Raw genomic sequence first — 15,427 nt, 5'->3', positions numbered from 1 at the left:
TGAGATATTTCAAATTGTGTTTTTGATTATTAATATTCATTTATTACTTTAGATATTTGTTAATAGTATAATGATCTATCTAATTCCCAAAAACAAAGAAAAAAAATTGTAATAGTATGAAAAAATTATAAAATATTGCAGTTTTTTCTCTAAATTGTGTATACAAGTCAAATTATTAAATTTGAGTACCATGAAACTTACAATGAAAAATAAATAAATAGATGATATGATTATGGAAAACTAAAAAGATAAGGAAATGGATTATAGAAAACTGAAAAGATAAGAAAAAGGGAAATGGAGTATTTTATAGAAACAAACTAGAGTGGTAATATATTTATTTAAGTTAAAATTTTGAATAAACACAACATATTTTTATGTCGGTCTAAGCAAAACAAATTTTTTTTTTACCAAACACGTTTATTTCACTATTCACGGCTATATTACTCGACAAAAATTAAAAAAACACACAAAAAAAAAAAAAAAAAAAAATCCCTGAGATGTTGTGATGTGTTACCATTTTCTACTATGATCCAAATAAAACAAATTTGAAACTTGAAAATTCAACAATAAACAAAACAAAATTTATGCATGATTTCAAAAAATTTGAAACTAAATTAATGGAATATTGTAAATGAAATTTAGAGCATCTCCAACAATTTGTTAAAACATCATTTTATGTAAAATATACACTGTCATATATGATATTATAATTTTTTTTATTTATTTCCATCAGTCTATTAAGATACACTGTCACGTCATTAATGTGTTACACAACTTTTTTACATAGCCATATCAACATATTTTCTTTTTCTTCCTTCTTTTACATTCCATTAAATAATCAATCCTATATTAAGTAGGTTTGTAAAAATTATGTGGGGTCCTGACATGACATATAGTCAGTTGTTATTGTAGAATATATTTTTACACAAAATGTATAAAACAACCGTTAGAACTAAAAATAAATAATCAAAATTTTTTTTTGTGTAAATCTATTATCACATATCAGATTTACACAATATATATATATATATATATATATACACCATGGTTGAAGATGCTCTTAGTCTCAAGGGTGGAGCCAGTGTGCCCAGACACGTGCCCCTGGCTTGGCCCCACTTATTATAATACATATACTAAATTTATGTATTTATATATATGTGTGTGTGTGAAAAAATTCATATAATGCCCCACTTAAAATTTTTATTTTTTAAAATTATCTCTTATATTTTGTATTTCTTTTCTTTGTTACTCTTTAAATTCATTTAATTTCCTTTAAAAAAAGTCAAAATTTCCTTTTTTTAATCAAAGACTAATTTTTTCTCCCTCTCAAGTTCTCTCATTTTTCTTTCCTTTTTAATTTTTTTTTTTAACTATTTATTTTTCTTAAATGACTCATTGATTGACATATTACTTTAAGTAATTTTTCTTCTTTGCCTCTTTGATCATTTGAATAATCTATATTTATTGCCATGTTTATTGATTTAAAATTTTTTTTTTTTACACTGCCCCTCCGAATTTAATTTTTAGCTTCGCTTCTGCTTAGTCTAATGCTATTTTTTCATCTTCTTTCAAAATAGAAATTTGACGGTTATGGGTGCCTCCAAATTTTGCTGTCTTATATAATTTTTTTATTTATTGCCTACTTGAGACTTTGAGAGTGCATTTCTTTAATCTTTGAAATTTGTAATAGCATATAGACTATAGTAATCTATACCGTTATTAAAAAGTTTTGATTATTATTTTTATAATGTAATTTTAATTTTTTATAATATTATTTATTTTAATAAATTTATAGAAACAAATCATTTCATTAACTCTTAAGTGTTCTTTTCTACTTCTATTTCTTCTCCCTCTAACTTTCATTCCTAATACAAACTCCTAAAAATAAAAAAATAAAAAAATAAAAAATCTATATCTACGTGATTTCCTTGCTTGAGATTTCTAGGCACTCTGTAACTGCTTCACTATCATCCTAACAAGATATATATATACACGGTTCGGTTTAAAGGGTAAACCAAAACTGCTTCACTATCATCCTAACAAGATATATATATACACGGTTCGGTTTAGAGGGTAAACCAAAACCAAATCAATTGTAATTGTTTCTTAAAAACCTAGAGTCAAACCGGACTAAATGATCGTCTAATCTGAACAAAAGTAACATACTAACACTGTCTAAATTAAATCAAGTTTTACTCAACCCAAATTTTTTTCTAAAATTTTCTCTACTATTTATACTCAGTAGTGGATTTTTAATTCTAAAATTTAAAAGTAACATACTAAAAAATAAAGTAATATACCAACAATAATTATAATGTTATTTTATTAATATGATTTATTATTATTATTTTTTAATCTTGACAGAAATACTTGCAACCACTTACCTAGGAAATTTTGTGAGGGGGGCCGCCTTTTATTTTTGTGGGGACAAACTTATATAATGAGTCCATTTTTGTAATTTAAATGGGTTTTTTTCATTTTTTTTATAAATAATTTAAAGTATATATAAAATGCAAAAAAAAAAAAAATCATTGAGGTGAATTGTAATTTTAGTGTGGGCATATTAATAAATTATCAAAAAATTGAAGCATAAAATGCCAAAAAAAAAAAAAAAGAAAAAAAAAAAAAAGAAGAAGAATCCAGGGGTGAATTATAATTTTAGCGAGTTCATCTTTATAAATTTTAGGGTAAAATGCTCTCACACCCCTTGAACTTTTGGTCAACATCACTCAGCAGTCAGTCAACGCACTTGTTTATATCGACACTTCCCGAGGTTTCAAAAGTCATATTTATCTCTGATTATTTAATTCAGTTAATTCACAACCTATCAAACCTATTAATTGACAAATATAACACTCACTCACCTTTAAAAAAAAAAAAAGAAAAAAAAAAAGAAGATGAATTAAAGGTTTGCAATGAGTATTATAAAATAAATAAATATATATATATATATATATATATTTGGTGTGTTTGTTTATGAATATTGCGGTGGTAATAGTGGTTCTACATGTTGGTTGTGAGGAGAAAGAGAGAATTAAAAATGAAGGTTATTTGGTCCTTCAAAATTTAGTCTATAGGGTTATATTGGTAATTTATACTTTTTATGTATTTGTTGACAAAGTTAAAGGGTTTAATGGTCATTTTTTCGGGTGTAAGAGGTGTAGAGAAGGTGTCAATGTAAACTAGTGCTTTGACCGGCCGTTGAGTGGCGTTGACCGAAAGCTGAGAGGGTGTGAGTGCAATTTATCCTAAATTTTAAAACATTAAAGTATAAAATAAAAATATAAAAAATCACCCACTTATCGTATATATAGAGACTTGAATTCCTTTCATTTTGAGAAGTATTCTGCGGTATTGTATAATATTAAATATTAATGTGAATGAAATTAGGATTAATAAAAAGGTTTTTTTTGAGTGAAACCTATAATAAGAAAATAATAATTATTACAAATTAAAAATCAAACATTTTTTTTTTTTATGGACATGAATTTTAGCTTCTAAATAATACGCACTATATATGTGTTCTTAATCTTAAAAGTAGCATCCTCATTTTGGATTATGTGTATTTTTGTCCAAAATGCTCCTAAAGCACTTTTGCTTCATGCTTACACGTGACAAATTTTGATAATATCATCAAGATTGTGCCTTTAAGGAAGAGGTCGGCAGCTAAAGATCTTAACCAATAAGGGAACGCCGGTTTGACTTTCAGCATGAAATACTTAAATCCTTTTTTTACTATTTTATTGTAAACTATTTATATATAGAAATTCAGGTAATTATTTATATATGTATTCATGATCACCCATTTTGTTTCCTTCTGGATGTTGCTATTGTAATTACATTCACAAATTTATTGTGAGATTAGGAATTAGCTGCAGCCAACATCTTTTACGGAATAACTGTACCATGCGGTGAAGGCCGACAGGTTTGCATACAAAACACCGCCATGGTCTCTAAGGTGGCATCACACTACATGTTTATATCACGAGTTTCCTAAACACCACTATTATTTTTTTTTTTATTTGTACCGTTGCACTTTGCAATGGTTGTATTTGGTAGAATGACACACACAAAATTTTCTCCATAAACTGAGAATTTGACCCCCTCCACAAGGCCTGGAACAAATGCCAGGAATTAGCAAAAAATGCTCCTTTAATGGTCCCTTTCATAAAAATAATAAGAAAGAAATAATACACAAAATAACAAAAAATAAAAACATTTTAAGATGGGTTCAATTCAAATCGAGACTCAAGATGAGAACTTAATGCTATATTTAATGCGAGGGGAGGGAGTAGGAATGTATCAAGTTTCCATTTTTTTTTGGCTTAAATGAGAGAGAGAGAGAGAGCCGCCCGCCCGCGAGGGGCGCGGAGGGAAGGGAAAAATAACAGCTAGAAATGTACCATCTATTTTGTAAAAATGTCTGGTATATCTCTTGTTTCTCTTCTATTTTTTAAAATTATGTTTTAAATTATAATACTGCACTCTAAAATTTAAAATTTATTTTCATATTATTAAACCTGATCCACCCGTTATTAGAAACAGTTTAATTAGGGTTGCAAATGAATATGAATTGAGCCGAGCTTTGGCTTCTTTGGGCTCGGCTCGCCAAGGTAAGAAGAGTGCTAAGGCTCGACTCAAGTTCGCATATTATGAAACCAGCCTTCCAATCCTCATCATCTCCACAACAGTCTATGTCCTTCGTAAAATCAGTTTATACTATTCATTCCTTCATAACTCCATCAAATAAGGGGGAAAATGGCTATCAAGAGAGAACACGGTTCTGAAAGTTAGAGAAAGAAGATGGTGGTCAAAATAAAGGAAAAAAATGGCTATCAAGGGAGAGAGCATGGTTGGGAAAGAGAGCGAAGATGATTGTGAAAGAGGGAGAGAGTAATAACCTTTGTTGTTGTTTGATTACGATCATGGCATCAGTTGCCTAGAGTAGCTGTGGATCTGTGATGGATGTTGAGAGGTTTCCTGTGGCTGCCGTTTGCGAGTAGGGTGGGTTTCTATTATTTTCTTAAATTATGACATGTGCAACGTAAGTGTAATCCAACAGTGGTTATAAATCTATGGATTATTGGGCTTGTAGGCTAGTGGAATAGATGGAGGATTTATAAGCACAAACAACTACATGGGCCTTTAGAAACTTATTTGGACTAAATATCATTAGCAAATTTTTAAAAATAGGCCTTTTAACTAAACGAGTGTAAAAAAATGAATTCGAGCTTAGCTCGTTTACTAAATGAACGAGTCGAGCCCGAGCTGTTCATGAACGACTCGCTTCATTTGCAGTCCTAAATTTAATACTCACTTTGATCGGATCCTTTGAAGACCTACCCATAAAAATCACACTTTTTCTTTCTTCTTTTTTTTTTTTTTTTTTTTCGGCAAACAAAGAACAATACTAACAAAGCATTTATACAGTCTTTCTCTACCAAATGCAAAATATGAAAAAATATATACTCTCTCCGTCCCATATTAATTATCAACTTTAAAAATTTTGATTCATAATTTTTGTAAGTCAAAGTTATTGAAATAGACCTCTAGTATAGGATATATGTAGTATATAAGTATATTAAAGGAATATGACTAAAAATAATATCAAATGATTAAAAAATAAAAAGGTGGTAGTGAATTAAAGTTTTTCAAATTGACAATTATTATGGCACGGAGATAGTATATAATTTGTGTTTGATTGTATGAAATTAAAATTGAAGAAATTTTTGATTCAAATTTTTGAATTATTTTTCTCTAATTCTAATTATTTTCTTTCTAAAATTTTAATTTAATGCAACAGAACATAAACACACAAGGCAAAGTCAAGTCCATAACCATATTGTCAAGCAAAAGGGATGTCCGCGTACAAAACCACACTATTGCCTCGGCCACGGATACGAGAAATCGAAACCCTTGAGAGTTGATGTCATAAACAAACTTTGACTTTTTTTTTTTTCTAGCTTTATTTATGTTTTAAAATACGTTTGTTTCTTTTCCCATTAGACAGGTGACCAAACTTGTAATGGGAACAAACGTATCCAAATTCAACCCTTGTCATCCAAGCAACTTGATACAACGATATCTCCATCCTTTCTACATAATTGGATTGTCTCGATTGATAAAGTTATATATATATATAAACTTTATATTGCATGTCTGTGGGAGTGTTGCACTTGTCTGACTAAATGGGCATGATATTATTGAAAAATAACAAATACTAAAATAAAACATCTCAATTTCAAGGTTTTATTATTAATTTTTTTTTTTGGATAGTCAGTTTCAATTTCAAAGTTGAAGAAAATTAAGAATGGGACAATCACATGATATTTCCCATTTAATGTGTGTATATAAGTATGTCAAGTGTATTAAAATTCATCATTTGTTGCATGAAATGATTTTATTCCCATTTTGTCACTCCCAAAGAAGTGCAGGAGATAGTGCATCGGATTAAAGGTAAATTAGGTAATTAAGTCTAATATTAAAAGCCACAAATTGAGCAATTTATTTCGATAATATGATTATGACAATTTTATCTTATTATTTAAATGAAAATTGTTGCCTATCGTGTTTGCAAGAGTTACGATTTTGAAGTAACTAAATATTACACATAAAGTTTTCCCTCTTGATTTTTGTTTTTTAGTTTACTGAGGATTAGTGATTAATTCTTAGAAGTAAGGAGAAAGGTATCCGGTCTAACAGTAAAAATAGAACAGCAGAGCGGAAGCAATAAAACAACGAAATAGTACAAGATGGTGAACAAAAGGGTGCAAGAATCTAACACTGATAGCGAAAAAGGGTGCACCGCAAATGTTGCAAGAGGCTTGCTGAGCCGAAGGGGACGCCAAGTGACAGCGCCACCAATTTAGAAGTAATGTGTCTCCCTCTTTCAATTCTCATGTGTTACAGGAGGTAAATTAGATGGTAATAAAACGGGGCAGTCTTAAGCAGGAGTGACCTTTTGAAGTAGGCAGTGGAAATGGAAGTGCCCTGAAATAGAGCAAGGAGGTAAGAATCAAAAACAGAAACTGGACGAAGAAAACCCAAAGTATAAAGAATAGGTAGCGTCCCTCAGCCGCCATAGTTGTCTTGCTATTGTATGAGTGGTTGAGTGGTTCATTGTTGACTTTAGCCTCATTCTCAATCTTCGAACTCAAAACACCGACCTTTTAATTTTCAACAAAATCAAACCCACCACCTAACCACCTCTCTCTCTCTCTCTCTCTCTCTCTTGTTAAACTTAACCACCATGATTTGATTGTAATGGAACTGTTTCTGTGTGTTAAAAGTTAATTGATTTTGTAGCATTTTGGGTTTCGTCTATTGGCTTTGCAGTGATGGATCGTCGAGATCCGCCATCAGATATTCAGATTAAGGTTTACTCTAGGCGAGGCGGCAACGTGATTCATCCGGTGGAGGCCGACACGCCGCTGGTGTCGTCTCCAGGTCCCGCTCCGGTTGTTTATCAAGAAATCAAGCATTTCAAGAAATGGGTACCCTGGTTGGTACCTTCATTTGTGATCGCCAATGTTGTGATGTTTCTGATCACCATGTATGTCAATAATTGCCCCAAAAATTCAGTTTCTTGCATTGCTGGCTTCTTGGGAAGGTTATCGTTTCAACCCTTTAAAGAAAACCCTCTTCTTGGGCCTTCATCATCCGCGTAAGCTCTTCTTCTTCATCCCCTTATATGTGTGTGTGTATATATATATGTATATATATGTAGGCATATTCAATTAGATCTATATCTAAGTTCAAGCTTTCGAAATTTTATATTTCTTTTTTTTCTTTACACAGTTCATAAAGGTAGTGTTATCACCAATTGAATTCCACAGACTGGTGTTAAGGCATAGGAAGCTGAAATCATTGTAAAAAATTTAACAAAATTTTGAAGGATTCTTACTTGTTAAAGAAGAAATGGCCACATACATAATTGAATTGCAAAATTTGGTTTGGTGTAGCTAGTATACCAATTGCAGTAGTTAGATATGAAATATGAAGCTCTGTTCATTACATGACTATGTGTGTGTGTGCACACTACACACTATAGACACTAGTTGAAGGTCTGACCTATGCGTGGGATCACACACACAAAAAAAAAACAAGGATTATTTGTAGTTGTGCGTGTGTATTTGTAGCTGGACCAGAACTGGATAATGTCCCTTTTATATATATTGACAAATAATTATTATTTTTGTATCTAAATAGTTGTGTGTATATTTTGTTAGATTAGAGAAGATGGGGGCTTTAGATGTGAATAAAGTGGTTCACGGACACCAGGGGTGGCGCCTTATCACCTGCATGTGGTTACATGGTGGAGTTTTCCATTTGCTGGCCAATATGCTGAGTCTTTTAGTGATTGGCATTCGGCTAGAGCGAGAATTCGGGTTTGGTACGTCTTATTTCATATTATGAATATTTCTATGCACAAATCATCACTCAATATTCCGAAAATTTTAAGAATACAAGTAACATTTCCAAATTCAGTGTTGAATCCATGGATCTTAGTAGTCCAAAATTCCAAATTCAAGTGGTTAGTGAACGAAAATGTAAATTTACCTTGCATAAAACATTTTAGCTTGCCTGTTGGATTTTAATGTCAGAGAACTGAAAGCTTGACTTTTATTTGAAGGAAACTGAGATCAGTTTAGTTTAATGCGCCGAGTCATTCTCCTGAATTTCTCAACGTCTATTAGGGATTTTTTATGCCATTCAATATGGCCTCAAAGTTCAACGGAACATAAATTTTGAAAAAACAATTTTACTGAATGACCAACTCCATATATGCTTTTAGTAGATATGGCTGAGTTTTGTTGCTTTTGACAGCGCGATTGGCTGAGATGCTGCGTCATTTTCTCTGCTAAAGAAGAGAAGCTAAATCATTTTTCGTTGTGATATAAAAAAGTAGCAAGTAAATAAATTATCATAAAATTTACAGCTTATAGATACATCTTGAAGAATCATGATCCACATTCCTCACAAGATGTGATCTCTCCTTTACATATCAAATAGCGACCAAAAAGAAATGAAGGAAACTAATAACCAATCTTTCACATTTTAGTTGAAACTGAAAATTTGTCAGGTTTCTGCATAATCAAGCATTTGGTGCTCATGAAGCTCTCAATAGTGATCATGCATTTTTATAGTTAATATAGCATACCAACTGTCAATTTTTATGTTTCTTTTTGTTTGTGATGATGTTTTTTGTTGTCCATATCATTTCTTTAAATCAATAGTAATGATATTGCACGTTTGGGTTTTAGGCTTGCATTCTGCTATGTTATGGTGAAATGTCACCTTACCCGAAAAAATGTTCTTATATAATCACAACTGAGTGTGGCCGTTTCTTGCTTATTTTTTGTTTTGTTTTTATTCTCAAGTTTGAATTTGTAGTCCCATCCGTGGTTCAGGAAGGTTTGTCCCTCAAATTGTTATGGTGAAATGTCACCTTACCCGAAAAAATGTTCTTATATAACAAAGTCTTATTTGAAAAAGTAATCACAACTGAGTGTGGCCGTTTCTTGCTTATTTTTTGTTTTGTTTTTTATTCTCAAGTTTGAATTTGTAGTCCCATCCGTGGTTCAGGAAGGTTTGTCCCTCAAATTAACTTAATATCCTTTTCTCGCTTCAGTCCATAATATTTTATGTAGATGTGGTGTATTGCATTGAACCAATTTGTTCCCAGAGAAGTTTTCTGAGTTGTCTCTTTATTGCATTTGTTGCTTTTAACTTTTGTTTGTTTACCTTAAGTGTCCCTAATTTATTTTGATGATGTTTACATTGGTGTTTCGTAACATGAATATGTATGTGTGTGTGTGTGTGCGTGTGTGTGTATATATATATTGTCATTGAACCACAAAAAGAAAAATGCATGTGGACATATTGCTATATCCACTGATATATATTTTTCTATCAAAAAATAAAGTAAAATTAATATCGATATTTTATAAGAAAAATCCAATTATCTATTTGTGTAATTGATATACTATGTACCATATGCCTTCTTAAAAATTCTAGTTGATTTGTCACGATAATGTTATTAGTCTATTTGGTTGTAATTTCTTCGTCAACATTGTTAAGTTCTGTACTATTTAATTAGCATTAGGATTATTTATTTTGAGCAAATGGAAATTTTCTATTGAATCTTTGCTTATTTTTTGTTTTGATGATTTGCCTATTTTTATTCTGTACTTAAACTGTTAAATTACCAGTATGTGGTTTTGTGCCTTGGAGAATTCTCATTCCCTTATAATCAATTACTGTATTGATTAATTCCAAGATTTTAACTGCAGACATTAACCAACTGAAATTGTGAAATTTTCTCTCCTGCCTACTAAGGTTTATATGGAATTTTTCCTACCTCAAAGAAAATTTATTTGACATTGTTGACTTCCATTTGGTTGTATAGTTAACTTATCATCATTGCATTCTATTTCTTCACTGGTCTTTTAGAATGAACATTTTCCTTATAATCATGACAACTTTTTTACGCATAATTTTATAGGAAAAATATCTATTATGCACCATAATCATGTGATATTCTAAAATTTAGTTTCATTAAGAAGTTCTATATAATTCACCAAAAATTGTACAACTAGTAATACAGTTGTAATGAGTATCCAAGTTGACATTGATATGTATTATCCACCAATGGTCAATATCCTGGATCTGGATATATCATCTGTCATGGACATTCTGGACTTCCTGTTAGATATTTTAGACCTGTTCTTGTTGGTACTGGACTTCTTGTCTTCATAATTGATGCTCAAGTCCTTTAAATCCAGACCTTGGTGAAATGCAATGTCAGTTCACATGTTTTATAGGCTTAACTTAATCTGAAAGTCATCTGTAGTAGTTTGAAGTCACCATGCTATTGGTTTAGATTTCATTTGTGTTGCACTTGACAGGCTCATGATAATAGTCCAGAATTTCTTCTTTTTTTGTCTACGTCTCTCTTTTCTCTTTTCTTCTCAAATACTATTGTAGTCAAAGATGTATAATTTATATTGATATTTGTATGGTTTAAACTTGAAATGCTTATTTGTTTCTTGCATGACCTTACAGTACGGATTGGGTTGCTATACCTGATATCTGGATTTGGTGGGAGTTTGTTGTCTGCTCTTTTTATCCAGTCAAATATTTCTGTTGGTGCTTCTGGTGCACTTTTTGGATTACTTGGAGGCATGCTTTCTGAACTCATCACTAATTGGACCATTTATGCCAACAAGGTATTTATCTCTCTGATCTTAACTATGTGTTTCCTTTAGAATTGTGACTCTTCGTTGCAATCATATTACATCAATGTTTTCCATGTGAATTTGTTTCCTTTAGGTGGCAGCATTCTTGACCCTTGTGGTCATAATCGTTATCAACTTAGCAGTGGGGATTCTCCCACATGTGGACAACTTTGCTCATATAGGAGGATTTGTTTCTGGTTTTCTTCTTGGGTTTGTGTTTCTGATCCGCCCTCAGTTTGGATGGGTTAACCAAAGATACGCCCCTCCTGGAAATTCGTCAGCATCAAGCACACCTAAATTCAAGAAGTATCAGCTCGTATTGTGGATTACTTCTTTGATTCTTATAATTGTTGGGTAAGCCTCTGAATTTTTTTTTATTTTTTTTTATTTTTTTCCATTTTTTTTTTCTTTTTAGTACGATCCTTTTCTGATTATATTAGGAAGACAAATTCTTTAAGGCATACTGACCTTGATGGCAAATATTGCATGAGAAAGCAAGTACATTGCTTGAACTCACGGAATCTGATTTTCTAATTAGTTCACTAAAGTCCTTTATTCCTTTGAAACCTGTCACTACAAACTTGATGTCCAACTGTACCACAGATCTGTGTATGTCACTTCTGTTGCAAGTAAGTTAAATGACTATCCGACAATTAAAGATAATGAAAGAAAATGTGTAAAAAAAGCGATTATCCAGTGTTGACCTATTTGAAAAATACAATGGTGAACCATTTCATCATAAATTGCCTGGCAACTCAGTCGAGGTGTATCCCTTATTGTGTAGTAAGGTTTTACCTGCTTCAAAAATTGGCTGCTGCCAAAGACCCTTCTCATCACATGCCTTTAATTTATTTCAAGCTTCACTTGGCAGGAAAGATTAGTCCTTCAGGACCTACGTGTGTATATATATATGCATATATAAGAGGTGGCAATGTAAACTTGAACAATATCGTTGAGGCCACAGGCAAAAGTTGTAGTGCAGTTGATACTTTGCCATATCACCCAAGTGTGAAAAAGAGAAATACAAGATATATAGATTATGTCAAATAGCCAAAGGTGTTGTAGTACATTGGTAATGCTCATAAAGGTACATTTATCAGGGACAGAAAATTAGAAGGGAAGGAGGGACGGAAGAGGTATACCTAAGGAAAAGAATAAACTTTTCCCTTGCATTGGATGTTCCGTAGAGTGTATACAAGGGACTGAATATTCCATGGTTGACCATTTTACCATTTCATAATTAGAAGTCTTTCTCGGGAAGGGTAAAAAATGCAAAAAAAATAGGAGGGATGATACTTCTCTCTTTTCTTCCAATTTTCGGGAGGAAGAGATATGGTAGGCGGAAGGCTTTTCTTCCTTTTCCTTTCCTCTTCCTCTCCTTTCCTCTTCCTCTCTACGTGAAGCAGGAAAGACCTTTCATCCCTCTTTCATTCTTTCCCTCTCTTCATTTGGGTCCTTACAGAACAGACCCTAAAGTTCTAGGATGACATCTAAAAGGAAAGGGTAGCGTTTATAAGAAGAAAAAAAGGAAAGAAATAAATCATATAAATAATGAAACATAAAGAACATGCCTAATGATGATTCTTAGCAACTTTGTGCTGAAATTTCTTCTTCCCTCCATTCCTCCGTCTCCTATTCCTTTATAGTACTTTACACTATAGTTATGCACCTGGCACAATGAAATTTGATTTTGTTTTGACCTAGTATACATGCTGATTTTAACAGATATATCGTTGGCCTGGTTTTGCTTCTTCGTGGTATTGATGCCAATGATCACTGTTCTTGGTGCCATTATTTGAGTTGTGTTCCTACTTCAATGTGGAGCTGCAACACAGAGCCAGTTTCCTGTATGGTAAGTACTAAGTGGTGATCCTTTTCTTCTCTGCATATTTCAAAGGTTCAGCCGTGACTTTGAAGCTAGCCAATCTTTCAATCCTTTGACTGCCTGTTGAATTATCTAAAATATGACATACTATTATATTCTAGTTAAAGGAAAATCATTAAAGAAGGATAAGGAAATGCACTCGCTAGAAAACATGATATAGGCTATGTTACATGGACTCGGGTATGGGTGTCGGACACGAGTATGTATCCATGCGTCGGACGTGTCAAATCTCCAAACAGAAGGACACATGGACACGGCTAAATATTCATTTTATTAATTATTTTATTTTCTAGAGTAAGGTAATGTTTTTATCAAATACAATATTCAATATAGGCATTTAACTCATTTTAAAGTAATAATATTAATGTAATTGAATGATTGGATATGCTTTTTAAGTACATGTCCAACCAAAAGTGGCGGACACATATCCCATACCCATGTTCGAGGGATACGTGTCCGACACGGGTACTTCACTACTTTTGAAGAGTCCATGTAACAGAGGATATAGGTGATTAAGTGGATGAAAGCATGGTTTTAGCAGTCGCACCTTTTTGGAGTCTGATAAAATTAGTTGATTTGATAAGGAAATGCACTCGCTAGAAAACATGATATAGGTGATTAAGTGGATGAAAGCATGGTTTTAGCAGTTGCACCTTTTTGGAGTCTGATAAAATTAGTTGTTTTGGCAAGTCCCACTGTATCAGGCAGGATTTTGTCAAATCAATAAAGTATTTTTCTGCTTATCGTAAACTTTTTTCCCTTTCCAAGCTTGGTTTTATCCAAAGCACATTTGGCATGTGTGAACTCATGATTGGAAGGAGAGAGAATGAGTTTTTGTTTAGGTTTTATGTAGTGATTTACATATGAATGTGACACATTTGAACTTTTTTTTTATCATTGTTGCAGTCTGAACAAATTGGTGACAAGCTCACATTAACGTGTTCAAACAACAATAAAACGCAAACGTATACATTGCTCAACGATTCTCAGATACAGGGGCTATGTGTTCAGCTTTGCCGTTGATTTGTACCTCTTCCACGGATTGAAGCCAGTACAAGTTGTTTTGATGTATAAATTCACAGTGAATGAGTTGTTAAAACGTGTCTCTGTTATATGCTGTTTTTTACACACTTTTCCTCTGTAAATTGACATCATCTTCGGATATAAAGTTCATTGATTTGTTATTGCTGGGAAATTTTCAGGTATGTTTTGAGTTGCCACCAGGCACCAGCCTATAATATGAATATTGAAAATCCTACAATGAATACCATATGGATGTTTGAAGTAGCACTTGTAAGTTGTATTGTGTCTCCATTCAGAGCAAATTGCGGGTTTTTCGATTAAATAATAAACAAAGTGGGATGGTTGCAAGCGAAGACTCTACATTCTCTGTTCTGCAGAAACTACATCTCAGCTGGATATGACTTGTGAAGCATTAGTGTGTGTAAGAAAGGGACCATGATTTTGAATACCTAAAATTCAATTTTCTTTAATGGCCATAAAGGAGTTCAATTTTAATTCATGAGGAAATGAGAAGTGACAGCTACACTACAGCACATGGAGTCAGGTTACTATATTGCACAATGTACTGATGATAGCAGTAATGTTCACGAGACTCATTTCACAAGATTCTGGGTGAGAAAAAAACATTTCTCATTAATATTTACTCTAGCCTTCACATGATTGATTGCATTAGTACGAAATATGGCAAGAGTGGGTCAATATCTCTATTTTCATCATTCATGATGCCATGAATTCTGTGCTTGCAGTTACTTTCAGCAATTACTGTACGAAGGTCCCTTGATATAGTTCTAAAGGCACCCAATAATCACTTTGGACTCTCGGCTGGATGGATGGTTTGCAAACTCCGAATGCACGCAATCACCCACAAACCACGTGTATTATTTAAATCCATTTTCACCTTCGGTGACCAGAGACTTAATGGCCATTGCAACAGGAGTAATGAGTTGGCAGCTTTGGTTTAGAGGGCAACTGTTTGGGTGTTTTGGGCATTGTGAAAGGTAGTTAGATTGGTGGTTGTGATAGTTGTCCTAACTAGTCTCTGAGTGACTACCTACCATAAGAGTGACTTTAGAGAGAGGACCCTCCAAGAATTATGTGAGAGCATGGCTTCAGTCCTACCATTAAACTTATGTAGTCTCAACATTTATGCTTACTGTGAGCCTCTGCACTAATTCATCTGTACAGTCCATTATAAACATATATACAAGTTCATGGACTACGTCAACGAACGGCATGATCATCCATGCCTAAACTTGAACGTTTCGATTATTTATAACTTAAT

At 32.6% G+C, this 15,427-nt stretch overlaps 1 protein-coding gene across 3 annotated transcripts; it reads left to right on the top strand.

Annotated features, from left to right (window-relative positions):
• Positions 1-6,941: 6,941 nt before the first annotated feature.
• Positions 6,942-14,317, top strand: LOC132313169 (RHOMBOID-like protein 1). Of its 3 annotated transcripts, none has more exons than XM_059811850.1 (7): positions 6,942-7,008; positions 7,336-7,663; positions 8,229-8,392; positions 11,065-11,228; positions 11,332-11,591; positions 12,963-13,089; positions 14,029-14,317. In XM_059811850.1, the coding sequence occupies exons 2-7, from the start codon at positions 7,338-7,340 to the stop codon at positions 14,143-14,145; spliced, it is 1,158 nt and encodes a 385-aa protein (XP_059667833.1). In that variant the 5' UTR covers positions 6,942-7,008; positions 7,336-7,337; the 3' UTR covers positions 14,146-14,317. The 3 variants fall into 3 exon arrangements, with proteins under 3 accessions (XP_059667833.1, XP_059667832.1, XP_059667831.1); XM_059811849.1 differs by having other exon boundaries at positions 6,966-7,061; XM_059811848.1 differs by lacking the exon at positions 6,942-7,008 and having other exon boundaries at positions 7,068-7,663.
• The last annotated feature ends 1,110 nt before the right edge of the window (positions 14,318-15,427 follow it).

This window comes from Cornus florida, unplaced genomic scaffold (assembly GCF_030987335.1).
Source record: "Cornus florida cultivar Cherokee Brave unplaced genomic scaffold, ASM3098733v1 CherokeeBrave_3.0.0_Hap2_Chr06, whole genome shotgun sequence".
Classification (NCBI taxonomy): Eukaryota; Viridiplantae; Streptophyta; class Magnoliopsida; order Cornales; family Cornaceae; genus Cornus; species Cornus florida.
The sequence above is the reverse complement of the archived record's forward strand: the minus strand, read 5'-3'. Positions and strand labels throughout refer to the sequence as shown.